Source organism: Fukomys damarensis, unplaced genomic scaffold (genome assembly GCF_012274545.1).
Source record: "Fukomys damarensis isolate Sample0158 unplaced genomic scaffold, DMR_v1.0_HiC HiC_scaffold_11, whole genome shotgun sequence".
NCBI lineage: Eukaryota > Metazoa > Chordata > Mammalia > Rodentia > Bathyergidae > Fukomys > Fukomys damarensis.
In genome coordinates this window covers 11,328,001-11,347,095 of record NW_022900923.1, presented here as the reverse complement: position 1 = coordinate 11,347,095, position 19,095 = coordinate 11,328,001, and the positions used below count along the sequence as shown (strand labels likewise).

The window sequence follows — 19,095 nt, the reverse complement described above, 5'->3', positions numbered from 1 at the left end:
TTATCACTCACTAAACTAAATTTGGATTTCATTCGTTTTTCTAAAAGTCACTTGAAACATGGTATATTCCTCTATTATAAAAGGAAAAAAATAACAGGTTAAAATATTTCTGGGAATCGGGAAACATGGGTGGAAAGAGGGGGGGACAGGACATGGTTCTATTATTTCTGGAATGAGATAAGCTAGTTAACTTTGTGAGGCCATCAGTAAGCTGGTACAACAATAATGCTTTCTAGAAATGTTATGCAAGGCCATGAACTAAAATGTCTTTAGGATTTAACAAAATCTATCAATTACTAAACCGTTATCTATAGTGTGTGAATATGTGTATTTATTGTATGATGGCTTGTGATGCACCCCCCCCTTAAATACTGAAGTCCTAATCCCCAACACCAAGAGTGTGACTTTATTTGAAGAGAAAGTCAAATTAAAATAAAGTCATCAGCGCAGGCCCTGACTCCCTTTGATGGCTGTCCTTACAAGGGGCAATTTTGTCACAGATGCACATGCGGGAAGACACCAGGTGAATTCAAAGGCAGCCCTGTGCAACCAAGGAGCGAGGGCTGGACAAACCCTTCCTTGTGGATTTCAGAAGGAACCAAACCCTGCTGACACCTTGCTCTCGACTTCACGTCTTCACGTCTTCAGACCTGTGGGACAATAAACTGCTGCTGTTTAAGCCACTCAGTTTGTGGTACAAGGTTGCAGCAGCTCTAGCAAGGACTGCGAGTCGCTACGGACAGAAACCCTAAACCTCTCAACTGCAGATTAGCGAGGTACATATTCAAAATTCTGAACTGCTGTTTTGCAGTCCATATGGGGGGAAGAAAGTAGTGCAGTTCAGACCTACTTTCTCCAGGAGAAAACTCAATTAATTTAGATTCACTAAATTATAGCAGATGTCTTTGAAAAGACCGTGAATTCATTACCATTTCTCACAACTCTGTCGTATCAGGGGATAAAATAGCCTCCTAACTTCTTGCTGTATTGGTTAGGGTCTTTAAAAAACAGACATTGCCTTTCTTATAGAAATAGAGATGCTGACTTGTATTGCCGTGGTACAGTGTGAACCCCTGGGACCCATGGGGGGGCTATCTCATAATATATTCACCATTTTTTGACCAAGAATAAGGAAAGTTAAAAATATTCTTAGAAAAACTCATCCAGCTTCTGCGTCTCACTTCTGATACAGAATACAGTCATACTATCGAGGTGGTTGTGACAGTGACATGAGCTAGGACAGGATGGTGCCTTGTGAACCCTGGAGTAGCCGTGCTGCTGAAATGTGAGGCACATCCTCACCCACCCATGGGGGAGATTTAACTGTTTGTAAGTTTGGCCTCCAGCTGAGCTTAATGGTGCACATCTGTAATCCCAGCGGTCCAGAGGCTAAGGCAGCAGGATCGCCTTGAGTTCAAGCCCAGCCTGGGCTACATGGTGAGACCTTGTCTCAAAACAAAAAACAAAACAAACAAACAAAAAACAGGCTCCTATCCAGAAAATGCCATGTGGAATGTGGTAATAACATACACACTGCATTAAACTGCCAGCCATATTTAATCCCTAGAGGACAGGGTCAGTGGGCTGGTAGTGATGACTCCACCTCTGTGTTTCCCCGCCAGCTTCTTCGCACTGAAGGGAGATGGAGGCTAACAGGCAGCCACCCAACTCCACACGCCTCTTTTAGAAGCCAAAAGCTAATACCTCCTGCTACTGCAAACATGAACAAAGCCAAGGAAGTTACAGTCTGGGCCAGTGGAAGCAAAGCTATGGCACATATGTTATTTTTCTTTTAAGACAAAAGATATAAGTGTGTGAGTTGTATTTTCTGAGCCAAACTTCAGTATTCAGGTTTATCTGCAGTGTCGGCACTCTGGGAGAAATAAGTGGTCTGCGTTGCAGTTTGGGCTCTCATCGCCAACAGGTTCGCCATCTAGTCTGTTTCTAAGAGAAGGGCCAGCGTGCTGAGGAGTGACCCGGGCGGCATCGGTGAATGTAAAGGTTAGCCTCCCTGTGGGAAGATCCTGTCTCAGCAGCATCCTGGCAGATGTCTGCCAGGGAGACCAAGACCCTGACACGCCTGGGCTTCCCACCCTCTGGAGAGTTACAGGACGAGGTGCCCAAAAGCCCAGAGCTTCCCCGCCACGCAGTGGACCCCCACAGTCGAAGGCTGCCCCTTCAGCCTCCAGGTCTCCCCGGGTCTCTGCGTCCTCTGCCCAGCATGGAGATGTCTTAAGAAACGTGGCAACTGGAGAGTTCTTAAAATATCAGTATTTATCAAAGACTCAAAGCATGTGGCAAATACCATTTCTCACTCTACTTTGGTAGAAGCCCGTGTTCTTAATTTGTTTTGCCCATGAGGACACAGGGGCACAGGGAGGTTAAGGCCTCTGTGAGGGCTGCAAGGTCACTTGGGGGTTTTGATGGACCGTAGCCCAGAGTGTTTGACTCCCATCCCCACAGTGAAATCCTCAGGTCATCTCTTTTCTCATTACAGAATTATTTATTTTAATGCCAAACTCACTGAACAGGGACAATGAAACACACAGTGAAAATTCATCTCTCCCCAGTGACATAATGAATCAATAAATTGAACTATTACAGGCTTCACACACACACACACACACACACACACACACAAACCCAATATCAGTAGTTAAGATGATTCATACAGCATTTACATTTTCAGCTAGTTTTAGATCACCATAGAAGTTATATGTACAGATGCTTTTTAACTATCTGTACTAAAAAATATATGGTACACATTCTGACATAAGTCATACTTCAAAACCAAAATATAATTACAATTTAGAAAATATTTTCTTGATAGAATAAAATAACAAAAATTAATTGGCATATATAAAAAGTTATCTTAAAAAATTAAAAGCCTTTAAAAATCGATTCATTTTCATGATGCTAGGGAGCGAACCCAGGGCTTTACATTTGCTGTGCAAGTGTTCTACCACTAAGCTACATCCCCAGCCTATAAATGAAAAAAAAATTAAAGTCACTTCCTTTAGAAAAATTACTCTAAAGATCCCAGAGGCTGTTGAACAAAATTAGGATACATGATTCTTCTGTTATAAATGTTTTTCGGTTACTAAAAGTATTAAAATAAATTGAATCATCTCTTTCTGGAACCAAGATTCCAGAATCAACCCAGGATACACAAGGACATGGCCAGGACTTCCGGCAGGAGTATGACAGCCGGAAGTGGAGAGGGCGGTGCCTGCTAGGTCTCCAGGCTCCAGTTATACTGAGGATTTCACCTCTGTCAGCTTCCACTTCCACATGTGAGAACCCTTCCAAGCCCAGCGGAATCTCTCCGGTGTTTGACAGACGCTGCAAATGACAGACCAATCATCTTGCTGTGGTATTCTTCAACCTCTTTTTTTTTTAAACAGGGTCTCACTGTATAGTGAGACTGACCTGGAACTCACTATGTAGCTCAGGCTGGTCTCGAACTCACAGCGAACCTCCTGCCTCAGCCTCCCGAGTGCTGGAATTACAGGCGTGTGCCACCACGCCCGGCCTCTTCAACCTCTTTTACACTGCAAACAATTACTTAAAATTGTCTTGCAGTAAGAGTGGAGGAGAAGCTTCATCGGGGGTTGAGACTGAGATTTCGGGTAAACAGGAGAGCAGGGGCTGCCACAGAAAGTTCCAGATACAGTGTTGTTGTGGTCTAGATATGGATTGTGTGTATCCCCCGAGGTTCCTGTGTTGGGATGTTGGTCCCCGGTGTCATGCTGCTGACAAGCAGGGGGACCTTTAAGAGACGGAGCCTAGTGGGAGGGCATAAGCCTGGCCCAGCCCCTCCTTTGGCTTCCTTTCCCCTGTGCCTCCCTCTGAACTGTGGAAGCTGACAGGGCGTGGGGGCGGGGCTAAGCAGTGAGCAGCTCTTCTCTGCATGCCCTCTTCCATCCCTAAAACCGTGAGCCAAAATAAACCTCTCCTGTTTTAAATTGTGGGTGTCAAGTATTGTCTCAGAGACAAGAAAGGGACTAAGACAACCAGAAACACATGTAGTGTCACAGTATTAAAAAACAGACTAATGGTGTTGAACACAAAGTGATCCCACCAGGTGGAGTGGGACATGCTTGTAATCTGGGAGGCTGAGGCAGGAGGATCACACATTCCAGCGCAGCTGGAACAATTTGGCCACTTAGCAAGACCCTGTCTAAAATAAAAAGTAAAAATGGGCTGGAAATGCAGCTCAGTGTGAGTGTCCTGGATTCAATCTCCAGTATGCCATTCTGGTTTAAAATCCACAACTGCATACACTGCTATTTAGCAGTAGAGCTTTATTTTGAATTGATATAAATGAGTTGATTTTTACCAACATTATTTACTCTACAGGCTAATACTTCTCAATAGATTTAAGGTGTCAGCATTGTCATATAAAAAGATTTATCTTTGATCTCTTTCTTGTTCCAGTACTATATTCATTATTATGACTTTGGAATGTTTAAAAAATATTTTGGGGACAAATACCCTCTTTATTTTTCTTTTACAATGTTAAATTGGCTATTCTTGTAACTTTTTTCAAAAATTTAAAATATTTTAGGATGAGTTTATCAAAATTTTTCACAAATAGCTTTAATTATGATTGTGGTTACACTGGATTTTAGATTTATCAGAGAAGGTCTGCCTAATTCTTAATATCAAGTGTTCCCATCTGAGAGTTTGAACTAAATATTATCTTTTAGGCTTTTCAAGTAAACGTTAATTTTTTCTACATAAAGGATTTCTGAATTACTTTTAACTTCCCATATACTCTATAAATTTATTGCAATTGTGAATTACTTTTTTTCTCATTAAGTTTATTGGTACATTTTAAATATACAGTATAGTTACATTCATCATTGGGATCTTGCACCTTTACATGACTGGTCTTGGTTGTCATTTTTTCCCCTTACCCCTGCCCTCCCTCCACCCCCTCTCCTCCCTTCCCTATTTCCATTTTTTTTCATTTTCTCATATTTTTTCTTTTCCCTTATTTCCTGTCTATGTTCCCTTTGTAATTATTACAATAAGTTGGTTTTTACTCTCAACCACTTGTTGTGCAGTAAAGCAGTGCTGACTATATGTGCAATGATGAGAAACAGATTGCTAGGACTTCTTCACCTTGCAAGTTTGCGCCCCTGTACTCACTGACCAGGAACTCTTTTCTCCCTCTACCTTCAGTCCTTGGCAACCACCATCTACTCTCTGTGAATTCAATGACTTTAGGGATCTCATATAAGTTGAATCTTGTAGTATTTGTGTTTCTGTGGCTAGTTTATTTTACTTAGCATAATATCAAATTCCTCTGTGTGGAGCATGACATTTACTTCTTAAAATACTGGGTTTAAGATTAGATAACCACAAAAAAATTATTTTTATGGGGGCTGAGGATTTAGCTCGGTGCACCATGCCTGTCTCGCAAGCACAAGGTCCTGAGTTCAATCCCCGGTACTAAACACACACACACACAACTGAAAAAATTATTTTCATGCAATATTAAGTGAATATTCTGGTTGTGTTTGAGTGGTGAATTCAAGAGAGTTCATTCCTCTATTTTTTTCTTGTCTAATTTAATCAGTGTGTAATTTTTTGTTGTTGTTGTTACAGGGGATCGAACTTGGGACCTCGTGCTTGCAAGGAAGGTGGTGAAACCACTGAGCTAAATCCCCAGCCCCTCAGCATGTAATTTTTATAAAGAAAACTTTGTAAGAACCAGGAATTTAGCTCAGTGGTGCCGCCTCCTGCCTCGCAAGCACAAGGTCCCAAGTTCAATCCCCAGTTCCAAATATAAAAATAAAAATAAAATAAAGAAAACTTTGTAATAACATGATGGCTGTAATACAATTAGGAAAAAAAAAAAGTAAGGTACAGAATCATGCATATTGAATTGTACCAGAAAATTATACTCACATTTAAAACATGTACAGGTCAAGCATGGCAGCTCACACATGTAATCCCAGCTACTCACGAGGCTGAGGCAGGAGGGTCACAAGTTTGAGGCCAGCCTGGGCAATTTAGCAAGACCCTGTCTCAAAATAAAATATAAAAAGCTCTGGGGATGTAGCTTAGTGCTCCCTGGGTTCAATTCCAAGCACAAAAAAGAAAAAAGGAAAAGAAAACCACAAGTACAGGAAAAGTATATTGAAGTATATTAAGTATTAACAATGATGATACTAAAGTGATGAAATTATTGCAAAGAATTTTTCTATATTTTGTAATTAATAATTATAAAACTTTGCAATAAAAACTGTATTAATCTGTTATCATGGTTATTTATGTGGAATAAAATATACTTCATTCATTTAAAAGAGGGAAAAATCACTTTGCACCGATTTCCCTGGGCTGTTTTCCTGCTGCTGCTCATTAACACCATTTAATGTCTTGTTCGAAATAAAAATAAAATATTTCCCATCACCAGCTATTTTAACAAGAAAATGATTACCTCACCCTTTCCATTCCCTGAGAAAGCGGGAACAATCACATGGGACCTTACAGTGTACCAGAACCAGAATAATGTAGTTCAGTTCAACTTGACGGAAATCCTTACTTCACAAGGATGCAGATTGCAGAGGTCTCATTTTACTGACTAAAGGCCATTTCTGAAGTTTCCACAAAGAGAAAAAGTTACCACTTAACAATAGGGAGAAACTGTGATTTGGGAGAATCCAGAATTCAGAGAATTCTGGGCCTTGTGGTGTGTGTGGAATGCTGAGATGTTTTCCACTCACCATAGGAAAGTGTAGGGAGTGAGTCCGCAGGGCCGTTGCACTGCTGCAAGGAGTTGCTAGGGAGCGGCTATCATGACACCCTACAGCTGCCCAGCACCCAGAACTTTACAGAAAACCATTTACTACATATACACAAAACTCTGCCGAACATTTTGATTAGGTTTCCTCATCTAGCTCAGTGAGCAGGGACTAAATAAATGTCAAATATTTGCATGGACTGAACATTTTGAATGTTCAAATTTTCCGTTGTTCAAATGTTCAGAATTATCTTGAGCCAAAGCAGGATAGGACTTTTTTCGGTTCTCTTGCCTCTGCATCCCTGGTATCTGGCGTATGGCAAAGGCTCAATCATGATTTGTTTGGATGAAGACTAACTACCGCATGATACTTTTAAATTTCCTTTTACTTATGTTAATTGGGATTTTTTTGGGAATTTTAAGCAGACCTTTTATAAATCTCTTCATCAAATAGCTCTGCAGTGTTCTGCAAGCCTGAATCTCCACACTGGCTGCTATTATGATACCAACTCTTGAAAAAAGTATCAAAAATTGTATAAACCTGAATACAGTACCAGGGACGGGAGAGTGAGTGTAACAAACAGAATATAACAAGGCATATAAGAAAGAGTATAGCTGATTCTTGCACCAGAGTCTGTCAGGTTTTCTTCTAGATGTTAAGGATGTAATGGTGTATAAAGCAGATAAACCCTTTTGTCCCAAGGGTTTATATTCAAGAGACAAATATGCAGATAATGTCAAGGATACAGGTAAAACACAGAGAAACTCAGGATATAACACTTCCTTCACCCTTTCTTGCCACAGTAGGACCTGCTCTGGCCCGAATCAAACACAGAAATCTCTAATAGTGTGGGAACTTAGAGGAAGAACAACCCAGAGTATGGGTAAGAGCAAGAACAAAGTCTTTGAATATGACTATGTTTGGTATATTCTAGAGTTAGCAAGAAAATGACCACAGATTCATTAGACCTTAAAAGCCACAGTGAGTAAAACTGCTTTGTCCTGTTGTTTGGTTGATTGACCGGTTGATTTTCCTAAGTGAGTTACAACAACAAAAAGGAAAAATTCAAAAAAATATTGGAAGAGAAAATCAAGAAATCTTCCAAAGAGCAGAATAAAAAGACACAGAGATGGAAAAGAGAACAGAGAAAGCAATAAAATTAAAATTGCTCAGAAGAACATGAGCTCCAAAAGAGATAACAAAAAAATGAGTAGTTAATTTTAGAAATCATCAACAAAATAATTGCAAGAAAGGACTCTAAGTCTCTGGTTTGAAAAGTTCTATCAGGTTCCTGACAGAGATAAAAATAGATCCACAGCAAGGTAAATCATCATGAAAAACTGTCCAGCCTCCCAGAAATGAAATTTCAACTAAAAAGTTGCAGAGCAGAGAGAATCAGCATGAATGTTCACTCTCAGCAGCACCAGAGCACAGGGACCAGGAGGATCACCTTCAGGGTGCTTCACGGCACCCTGGATGTACACACTGATGCCCAGTCAAGCAGAGGTGAGCAGGTCTCAGGAAGTTTACCCCAAAGGCATTCTTCTAGAAAGAGGAAAACCAGAAAGGGTGATTCCCAGGAACATCACCTTGATCCCAAAAAAGTTAACAGTCCATGCTGATGCCATCTGACTGCAGAGAGGGCACCCAAGCCACCGTCTCCGTGCCATGCTCTCGTCTTTTTACCCAAGCTCAGAGTCCTAGGGTATGCCTGGCCTGCTTCTTCCTAGTCAGCGGTCTGTACACCTGAACAGCACGCTGGGGAAGTGTTTCCCACTCTTCCATGCCCTGCTCCCTGGCTCGGATGAGGACTTCACTGAAGAGTAAGTAGTTGTCTGCTGTAACTAGTCCTGAACGCCAGAGAAGTGAGCTTAGAAATGCAAACGACAGTGCTGCTAACCCCTTTGGGGCATTCAGCACCTGGCTCACTACAGCTCTTCCAGATGACAGCTGTGGCTGCCATGAAAATGCACCTCCTCATCCTCCACATACAGGAAAAAAATCAAATGATGTCCTCAGGCATCGCATGCGAGCCCAGGCCAACTTCCTCCCTAGGTGCTCCCAGCTGAAGTAGTGTGGCAAGGACACTAAAATGAGTCCCAGTCCTACAGAGGGGAGAAGGAATCTGCTGAATGTCTAAGGCTCAGGGCTTGCTCCCTAAGTAACCAAAGGATCACAGGTAGGGCCAGTGGTGTCTAGGAGCACAGGCACGGAGTTCCAAGTCAGGCTTGTTCACTGCCGGACAGACCAAAGGTGGCATCCTGAGTGGCATCCAGGGCACTGGAGTCTCTGGCATTGCCCTGCTAAAGATTTCACCAGAAGTAACCTGAGAAAATGCCACAGAAAAGGAAATGTCCTCACGGGGCCACGGTAAGGGAGGAACACTGCCCACAAAACAGCATTGTTGACTGCGAGCTGTACCAATGCCCTGCAGAAGAATACTGAGAGACGGAGGCCACTGTCAGCAGTTAAAAGCTAGATGTGAAAGCCATATGGGATCTTTGGTAGCTGACAAAGAAGCTCTTATCTCCTGCGGTGAAAGAACAGACTCAGTTATGCAACATTTCTGGGAAGGATGAGATAATAAATATTTTAGGCTTTATAGGACACATAAGATCTTTGTTCCACATTTTTCTTTGATTGCTTTGAGAATACTTTACGAAAGTAAAAGTCATCCTTAGCTCAGGGTGTGAAAAACAGACTGTGGGGAGGATTTGGCCTGTGGACCATAGTTTGACACCCTGGAATAGAAAATATACAACAGCTCAAGAATCCCAGAGGGTTTAAATGCTCAGCCGAGGCAGGTATTTAAAGTCAGGGTCCTGGTCGTAGAAATCTTGGAGGACCCCAAGGATGCTGGCTGGGCAGAGATCCCTGGACACAGGGACTTGTACCCTTGCCCAGCAGGAGGAGCCGTTCCACCGTGCTGCGGAAGACTCCCCAACAAGCCAACAGATGCCCACTCAGGAGCCGTCCCCACCTCTGCCAGCAGGTGCACTGAAAACGGGGCATCGCCTGGCTGGGGAAGAGAGGAAAGAGGCCGCACACTGAAACAGCAGAAGGGTTCGCTACCTGCTAGGCAAGTACCTCTTAGCTGACCAGAAGGGCTGGCATGTAAGACTGCATGAATGAGGACTGCTTCGGGTACTTTCTCAAGACATGGGTCCTACCCGGGCAAGGAGCCCAGCAGATGAGGCACCCTTGCTGCCAGAATGACTCTGAGAGACCAAAACCCAGAGCTGAGTGAACAGTGGGTGAAGCAGCCGGGCCCGCTGACCGAGAGGGCGGGCTGGGATGGATGTGTTCAGGGTGAGTTGGGAAAGGCACCGAGGACCAGTTCCGTGGGAGACGGTGGAAGGGAGAGGGGCTGGAGAAAGACACGGAGTACTACGTCCTGTGGTGGTCTCCTCTGCAGGCCTCGGTTGTCGGGAATAAGCAATCACAGACCTGCGCCAGTGAATTCCTAGGGAATGAGCTGCTGGCCAACTCCCCCAGCCCGTGACAGAGGCCAGGCCGAGCTGTTTCACCACGGATGCCAAGAGGCCTTGTGTAAGGACCAGTAAGGTCGAAGAGGGAACTGCAGGGATGGTACAGGGGGCTGACAGAACCCAGAAAGTTAGGAGCAAGAGACACAGGCAGCCAGCCAGGGTGCCGTTTAGCCGTTCAGAGGGCAGGACTGGAGGGACAGGGCCGAGGGTGGTCATCCCAGTGAACAGGCTCGGTTCTCGCTTGGTTCCTGAGCCGGTGTCAAGGGGCTCGAAACAGAGGACTCACTTCTCAGGCGTCTTCCAGGTCTCCTTGGTGATTAAAGTCTATAATTCTACTAACAGATGCACACCTCTAAATATCCTCCCCGCTTACACCCAAGGCCATTAGCCCGGCACTCGCAAGGTCCACAACAGCTCTCACTGGACATCTAAGGCAGGACTGGTCAGGGACCGGGACGTCAGTGAGATCCTCACCAACCCTGCTCACAGTCGCCAGGTCTTGTAATAGTCCACACAGGCGGAGATTATTAGATGCTGCTAAAAACTGAATTATTAAAGGACAGCTCAGTGTTGAATGATTTTTAAAACCATCTTCTCAAGGGTCACATCAGGTTTCAAGCTGACCTTTGGGAAGCAAAGAGCTAAAGACCATAAAAATTAAAGAGAGAAGCAGGTTTTTACATAGAAGTTCAGGTAACTAGAGAATTGCACACAAGTTTCAATTTTTATAGAATTTTAAAGCATATATATATATATATATAGATATAGATATAGATATAGATCTATATATACACTAAAATAGCTGGATCTCTGAAAATATTATAAAACATTTAGCAGTATGACATTAACTCCTAGGAGCTTCAATGTCCTAAATGAATTTGATAAAGAAAAATACATGTTTCCCCCTCGTTTATTTGGGGAAGTTCCAAAAAGGTAGTGAAAGCTGTTTTAAGTATATTACTAGAATAAACTGTTAGTATACAAACAGAAAAACACTTACAGAGCCTGCATAGGCTGGTCATCCCCATTTGTCCAAAACTGCTTTAAATTGCAGTCATTTTCAAAGGCGGTGGTGCTGTGCCTATGGAAAGGGTAACAACAGGGGACCTAATGCCCAAGCCACATGCAAAGCAGGCAGAGTGCCCGCCAAATAAGAGCCTGATTCCTTCTGGCTATTACACTTAATCCTCAGGCCAGGCCTAGGGGTGCACACCTGTAATCCCAGCACTCAGGAGGCTGAGGCAGAAGGAGCTCCATGAGTTGGAGGCCTGGCTACACAGTGAGTTCAAGGTCAGGCTGAATTACACAGGGAGACCCTGTCTCAAAATCATCAAAATCATCATCATCATCCTCCTCCTCTCCTCCTCCTCCTCAGAAAAGCACTGATATTACTGTGCCTCTTTTGCAGCTGTACAAGTAGGCTTTGAAAAATGAGGCAGTTCACCAAAAGCCACCTAGCTACAAGTGGCAATGGTGGGATTTGAACCCGTATCTTCTGACACTAGCCATGGTATTTGTTTTGCTTTGGCACAGAAATAAAGAGGTCAAGAACTGGCAAAGCTTTTCTGTAAAATGCCTCTTTTTGTTTTTGTTTTCCTTATTCTTTCTTTAAAGTGAACATTAAGCTTTGCATGCTGGGGATGTAGCTCAGGGGCACCAAGCCTGCCTGGCAAGTGCAAGGTCTTCAGTTCGATTCCCCGTATCAGAAAAAACAACAACAAAAAGCTTTGCAAGTTGGAGTCTCTGTCCCTAACTACTCAGTGCCACAGATTAACACACCAAGTTCCCCTGAAACCTGGTTTACAAACACAGGTGGTAGAGCCCGGCATACACAGCAACAGGCAGAGAAACCCACACACGGCCCGGCTCCGAGTCGCTTCTCTCTGCTGATTCCACCCTGAGTTCCTCTGGCAGCCATCTCTGCCACAGTGCCAACCCTGCTCTCCCGCACACCAGTTCCAGTTTCTCTCATAAACACTATGACAGCAGTGATTGAAAGCATCTTCTGTTTTTGTTTTGTATGTTTCTTATCCTTTTTTTATGTGAGCACAAATTTAGGATAAACAAGTTTTTTCTCTAATCTTAGTAAAAATACCGTTTTGGAATCCCAATGTGGAAAAACAATGTATTCGTACAACCCAGATTTCCTTATTAAATATTCTAAAATGCTGTAGCTGGGTGCAGTGGCACACACACCTGTAAACCCAGCACTCAGGAAGCTGAGGCAAGACGATCTCAAATTCAAGCCCAGCCTACTGTACATAATGAGACCCTAACACAACAAACAAACAAACAGTTTCCATTAGGAAACTGACCCATGCTTTTTAGTTGTCAAGGTGCTAATGTCTGGACAACAGCCTCGCCTTTCTTCCGCTTCCATTACTCAGTCTTATACAGTGCTTTAGGGTTCGTGACACGTCTTCTGGCACGTAATTTCATTTATCTTTTTTTTTGAGCCAGAGTCTTGCTATGTAGTTCAGGCTAGCCTCAAACTCATAGCAATCATCACACCCTGCTTAATTTCATTTATCTTTAAGCAAGCTACCCTCTCAGGACCCCTCCTGACCCTCAGGAGCTATCCTCTCAATAAACGTTTCCTACTCTTAACCTCCGTTGTGCCTAGAATTCTTTCTTCAAGTTTGGAGAACACAAACTCGGCATATCAGACATCTAACAGGTTGGGCATTAGAGTATTTCCCTTACATCACTTCTAGGTCCAGTTCGTCTCCTGTATCACCCCTGTGTCATTCTTACGGAGAAACTGATACTCAGGAGAGGTTAAGTGACTCCCTAATCACAGGTCCTTCTCTTCAACCTAACACTGAAGGAGCAAGGGCTGTGCCAGGTAGGAAGAAGACGGATATAAATAAAATTCCACTTCTGTCTTTCTCTCTCATCCTCTTTCTCAATCCTTGGCCTCCACCAAAACCTGAATCCCAAGATAAGCAACCCCATGGACCTCTTCCTGGAGGCCCAGACAGCATTTTCCCTTACGGCCTCTGCTTTGTTGAACTGAAAACTGCGCTCGAGGTTAGATCACAGCCGAGGGTGTCGCTCACCAGCAGAGCAAATGCTCCGCGTGCACAAGGCCTCAGTTCAGTCCTCACAACAGCGGGAGCAGCAGCAGCAGAAAGAAAGGAAGGAAGGAACACATTAGAGCAGAGACTGCCAGAAAGCCAAACAGGGCACGAATCTCCCTGGTCCCGACTTATCACAAGATGCTACTGTTTTGGACCGAGCTCTTGCACTGGGCTCCAAAAGTCCAGACTCAAAATCAAAATGACCTGAAGTTCAAGGTCACCAATCCAAACTAAATTGGTGAGAGGTGACAATCAGATATCCCTGAACAGACCAGTTTCAACTGGCACGACAATGAAATCCCGTTTTAATATTCACCCCCACCAAAAGAGTAACTGAAGGAAGCTAACATTCACCAGTCACTTCTGTCATCTGTGCCCTTGTCCCCGCCCCACGAGGACAGTAACTGAAGCAGCCACACCACCCTCTGTCCATTGCTTCTGTGCTCCTCAGCCTTCGTCTGTCTGTGAAGTTGGGCGCCCTGGCTCAGCTCCCCGGACACTTGTCCTCCATTAGGAGATGAGCAGCGTTCAATTCCAGGAGCCGACCGAGGTTTGTGAACTGAATTCACTGTCATTTTTTACAACCTTGTTCCAAATAATTGTTAAGATTTTTTAAAATGAACCATATAAAGTTAGCCTTTATTTTATTCTGTTTACTTCTTTCTGAAAACTGAGTTTTCTCCCAAATCCACACAAGTCCCTGATGGTCACTCCCTGTTGGCTTCTCTCTCCTTCCGACATTATTTACTAAATTCCTTTCACCCACTGCTAGCCTTTCTGCATAGCAGTCCCTCACGTCGATTAGCATTTATGCTAAAAAGAGGGTAGTAGCTGGAGTGAGATAAATTGTACTACTTGATCATAGCCATTTCTTCAATATTTGACCCTAATTCTTTTAGATCCTGTTGGTAGACTGACAGGGGCATTGTCCTCATATTTTCAAAGAGCACGTTCGGCGGTGTGGGGCATTTTTAGAACCAAGCAGGGATTTTTTTTTTTCTTAGTGGTGAGGAGTTAGAGCCCGCAGAAGGAGCCTCCCCAGCCCCTCCTCACCTCTGCAAGCAGATTGTGTAGCTCGCCTTCGCTGGGGCAGCATCCTAATGACCTGACAATTGTCCCAATCTCTCTGCAAAAAACAAAGTTGTCCAGTTTTTTGTGCACAGTTATAGGATACAAATTCTGAAAAGCCAAGGCCTGTATAAATGTCAGGTTAAGTACTTATCTAAATTTTTTTGGATTGAAGGTAACACAGCAAACCAAATCGCTCAGCATTGCCTCATGATTGTAAAACACGCTTTCTGGGGAAAGGAAAAGGCAGTCCTATAATTTTAATAATTGAGCCAAAGAGAGAGGAAAGCAAGGTTTTTAGGATACAAATTCTGAAAAGCCAAGGCCTGTATAAATGTCAGGTTAAGTACTTATCTAAATTTTTTTGGATTGAAGGTAACACAGCAAACCAAATCGCTCAGCATTGCCTCATGATTGTAAAACACGCTTTCTGGGGAAAGGAAAAGGCAGTCCTATAATTTTAATAATTGAGCCAAAGAGAGAGGAAAGCAAGGTTTTCACTGACTGGCCAATGAAGGTCTGCCTGGACCCAAACCAAAATGCTCTAGAAAAGGAACAGAAAGGAGAGGAGGCGGGTAAGAGCAAGAAAGGGCAGCCACTCGCCAGCGTATTTTAACTGTTACTTAACTGAGTATTGGGGTTCACATATGTAAAACGAGGCTGCCAATGCCTACCCCGGAGTTCTGTGGTGAAGCGGACACCAGTGAGGGAGGCGTAAAGCATGATTTCCAGGGCTGAACTGCAAGAGTCAAACCCCGGCTCTGGGACTTGTGAGAATGGGCAGGCTAGGCAGCCTGCGTAAGCTCCTCGTAAGGAAAACAGTGCCTTCCTCCCAGCACTCAGAACTGCACTGGGGACCACGGGGGTCACGCGTGATGAAATACTGTCCCCAGGAAGCACAGGTCTGGGTGGAGCAGACACTCAGTAAATACTGGTTATTCACCTCCCCGGCCCTAGCAGTGGAACTCAGTGCACCAAATGACCTAAGACAAGTACTACTCAGTGCTCTCTGGATACGAAGACAGGCCATCTGTAGTAGATGATTAAACATTTGTATTCGAAGTTATTAAAATTATAGGACTTGACTGTTAATTTAATTTCGCAAACATTTACTTAACTAGAATATTTCATCTCTTTACCATCTTGGAAAATTTTATTGACTATTTTACTGAGAAAAAAAAAATTTCAATCACAATTTTTCAATTCTTCACTTAAAGCAGTTGCAGACCGAGTACAAATGTTAGGAGAAAAGCCTAAGGTCAGTCACTGGAAGACAAGAGTCTTACCGAGAGGATGGGAATTGAGCCGGAGACACAAACACCAGAAACCAGACTTTTATTAGGGGTAGGGGGTGTGACAGGGTGCCAGGCTGTCTAGGACAATGGCGAGAGCAGCGGGGAGGAGCTGGCTGGGCGAAGTTTTATATGGGCCAGGGGTCATGGGGGGACACAGTGGAGGTGTTCGGCTGCAGCCAGAGGTGAGGTTTAAATCCACTGGCAAGGTGAAATTTCCCGGTGGGAAGGACTAGAGGTGGTGGGGGACTAGAAGTGTGCTGGGAAAGTTGGGTCTTTTTGTTTCCCTAGAGTGATTTATTATCCGCAGGGAAGAGCCATTTAGGATGTGGGGTTAGGGCCATTTCATCTGGCAGGGAACTCTTACTTTCCATGCATAATAAACGGAGAGCCAACAAAACGTGCACCGTCTTGGGTCAACTACACCTCCTCCCTCCCCCGAGTCCCTTAGTCTCCACATGAACACAGGAGGAGCTGGACAGGAGGGAGCGCTCCTGATGTTCTGCAACACAGCAGTCACTGTGCTTGATGACAACTAATTGTAGACTTCAAACATGAGTGTCCCGATACTGGGAAATGAGGTTTGAGGTGATGGATATACCAGTTACCTTGATCCTTACACATCCTAGGCCCATACTGAAATACCACACTATTCCCCATAAATATGTAGAATAGGTGTCAACTAAAAATTGTTTTTGTTTCTTTTTGAGATGGTGTCTTGCTATGTTGCCCAGTTGGCCTTGAACCCCTTGAACTAAGAACTCAAGTCATCCTCCTGTCTCAGCCTCATGGGACAACAGCCATGTGCCACTGCACTTGGCACTGTACCATTTAAATTTTTTAAAAATATATTTAAATTATTTTTTCAATGCTTTTGGCATACTGAACTGTAGTTTCTTTCGAATGTGGAATACCAGATCTATTGTAGCCATTTTGTATTCAAGTTCCTTAAGACTTGTGTGTTACATTATAATATAAAACTCTATACCTTACTGACTAATTAGCGTTTGGTCTGCATTATGTGCAGAGTATTTTTACCTATACCATCTCACCTGATCTAGACTCCAGCCCTGTCCTAGGTACCTAGGGGTATCGTCTCACTCATGAAGAGCCGAAACTCAGAAAGGACAAATGACTCGCTTGAGTCACACAGCTAGAGAGTGGCAGCTCTATGTTCAGATGCATTTTTAATGATTCCAGATCCCAGTCATTCAACAAAACAAACACGAGCACCAACTCTATGCCTGAGACTACATGGGTGCTAGGGATGTAGTAATAATAAAATAAAAATTATTCTTGTTCTCATGGAGTTGGCGTTCTAACAGAAAAATGATAAGCAAGCAATTAAAATATTGGGGGAAGCAGCAAAGGCAGGCATGGATGGGTCCAGAGGGCACCGACCTCAACTGGGTTTGCAGGCTTGGGAGCAGCTTCTCCAGAATCGACTCTTAACCTTCTCTGTGCTTAAACAGGAAGAGAAATGTTTCAAGCAGAGAAACATCTGCAAAGACCCCAAAGTAAGTGAGCTCACCGGGTAGTCAAGCATCAAAATAAGTTCAGTGTGACTGAAGACTAAGGCGAGAACAAAGGAAACCAGAGTTCTCCAAAGAGGTGAAACTGTATGGACTTTGAAATCCACGCTAAGGAATTTATAGTTTTTCTAAGAGCCACAGAATGACACTGAAGGTTGTCTGTTTGTTTTGAGGCAGGGTCTCACTATGTAGTTCAGGCTGGCCTCAGACTCACGCCGATCCTACCTCAGCCTCCTGGCGCTGGGATCACAGGCACGTGCCACCACACATGGCTTTGAAGGATTTTTAAGTAGTACGGTGACATGATGACTCTGTAGTCACATATGTGGAAAATGACCTGTATTCGGAGTCATTCAGGGCAGCATTATTTGTAATAGTAAAATGAACTAAACGCTCAACAATAGGAGACTGAGTAAGTAAGCTATGATCCATCCATACAACAGAACAACACTCAGATTCTTTACATTCAGATTTGAAAGGATGCCCCAGACAGATTATTATGTGAAAAAAAATCAGGTGAAAATGTTACCATCTGTGGGGTTTATTTTGTGTAGTATTTTTATCCCTTTTCCTATGCCAGGGTGGAGCCCAGGGCTTCATGCACACTAGGCAACCCCATTCGAGATTTTTTAAAAAGTGGGGGGAAGAAATGTGTCATCCATCTCTGGCTGACCATGCAGGGAGCTGGTGATGTCACCCTGCAGGGAGCGGGTGGCCGGGCAAAGGCTGGAGGTGCCTTGCTCACCAGCTGCCTGTCCAACCTTTGAATTCAAACAAATGAGCAAACAAAGTTTAAGATAAATGTTCTAGCTGCAAGATGAAAGGCTGTCGCCTTAACCAAGAAGGGGAAGCACAGGGGTCTGACCCAGGGACGGGAATGAGGACCCAGAGGAGCAAATGAATCTGAGAGACGGATGTGGGACCTGTCAGGCCCATGACCAGCGGGATCTGATGGGGGAGAGGGCAGCGTGAAGGGTGAGGTACCAGTTGGTAATGACCAGGGAAAAGGAAGGAGAAGCAAGATTTGGACAGAGGGAGAGGAAGAGTCCAACTTCGGACATGCTGGATTTTCAGTGTAGGTTCTCGGCGGTTTCATCAGGAATGCAAAGCTCCAGCCACCTCAAAGGTTGAGGTAATGTTGGCCTCCAGGACAAAAGCAGGTTTGCTTGCTGCTTGCTGTAAAAGCACAAGATTCCCAGTGCTGCTCTTTGGTGGCTCTACCATCACGGGTGAAGGTGTCCACGTGGCCATGGCCATCAGTCTGAGGGCAAAGGTGACTGACACCATGCTGCCTGCTGTGCCGACCATAACCGCACCCTCTGCCCCTGGCCAACACGCAGGAGACAGTAACGGGCTCGCTTACCCACTGACAGGTGGCATCGAATCAAACAGCAGGCTTAGCACTTGTCAGAGTCGAAACTGCAGAACACAACCTGGGCTGGAGACTCAGACCAGCTAACAAAGCCAGGGGAGCAGCAGAGCTGGAGACAGCAGTGAGCAGGGAACTTCCGCTGACGTGCAGAAGTCCGATGGCTGCGGGTTGGATTTGTGGGGTCCAGTACCAAGAAAGTTTCGCAGAAACACCTTGTGAGACCAGATCGGTGTGAGGAGGTCTTTTACCAGGCATGGGAAGGAGCCCGTTGCAGAGAGGCTGCAGAGGGCTCCCGGAGGAGGGGACAGTCCCAAGCGGGGCTCAGCGCTCAGGGGCCACTGCACCCCAGGTCCTGCCACCTGCAAGCGCTGCACGAGAGAAGCTGGCGGGCTCCCCCACCTCCATCCACCTCTCCCGGAGGAACCTGCCAAGCTCCTCTTCTTTGAGCTGCTCTTGGCTACACAGCTCAGGTGGACCACGGAAAATAATGCTCTGCTTCCTCCCCAGCCCA

At 44.5% G+C, this 19,095-nt stretch overlaps 1 protein-coding gene across 4 annotated transcripts in view; it reads right to left on the bottom strand.

The window, feature by feature from the left end:
- The window catches only part of Efcab2 (EF-hand calcium binding domain 2), an 81,967-nt gene that overhangs the window by 10,372 nt on the left and 52,500 nt on the right, over nucleotides 1–19,095 (bottom strand). For 3 of the 4 annotated variants that reach the window (XR_004516623.1, XM_033762055.1, XM_010642690.2), the window contains exon 3: nucleotides 14,374–14,446. The exons of the other annotated variant lie outside the window; for it this stretch is intronic. Coding sequence is in view for 2 of the 3 variants with exons in the window: in XM_033762055.1 (XP_033617946.1) it covers nucleotides 14,374–14,446 (73 nt within the window). In the remaining variant the exon portion in view is untranslated. The remainder of the gene's footprint in view (nucleotides 1–14,373; nucleotides 14,447–19,095) is intronic. 4 annotated transcript variants of the gene reach the window in all.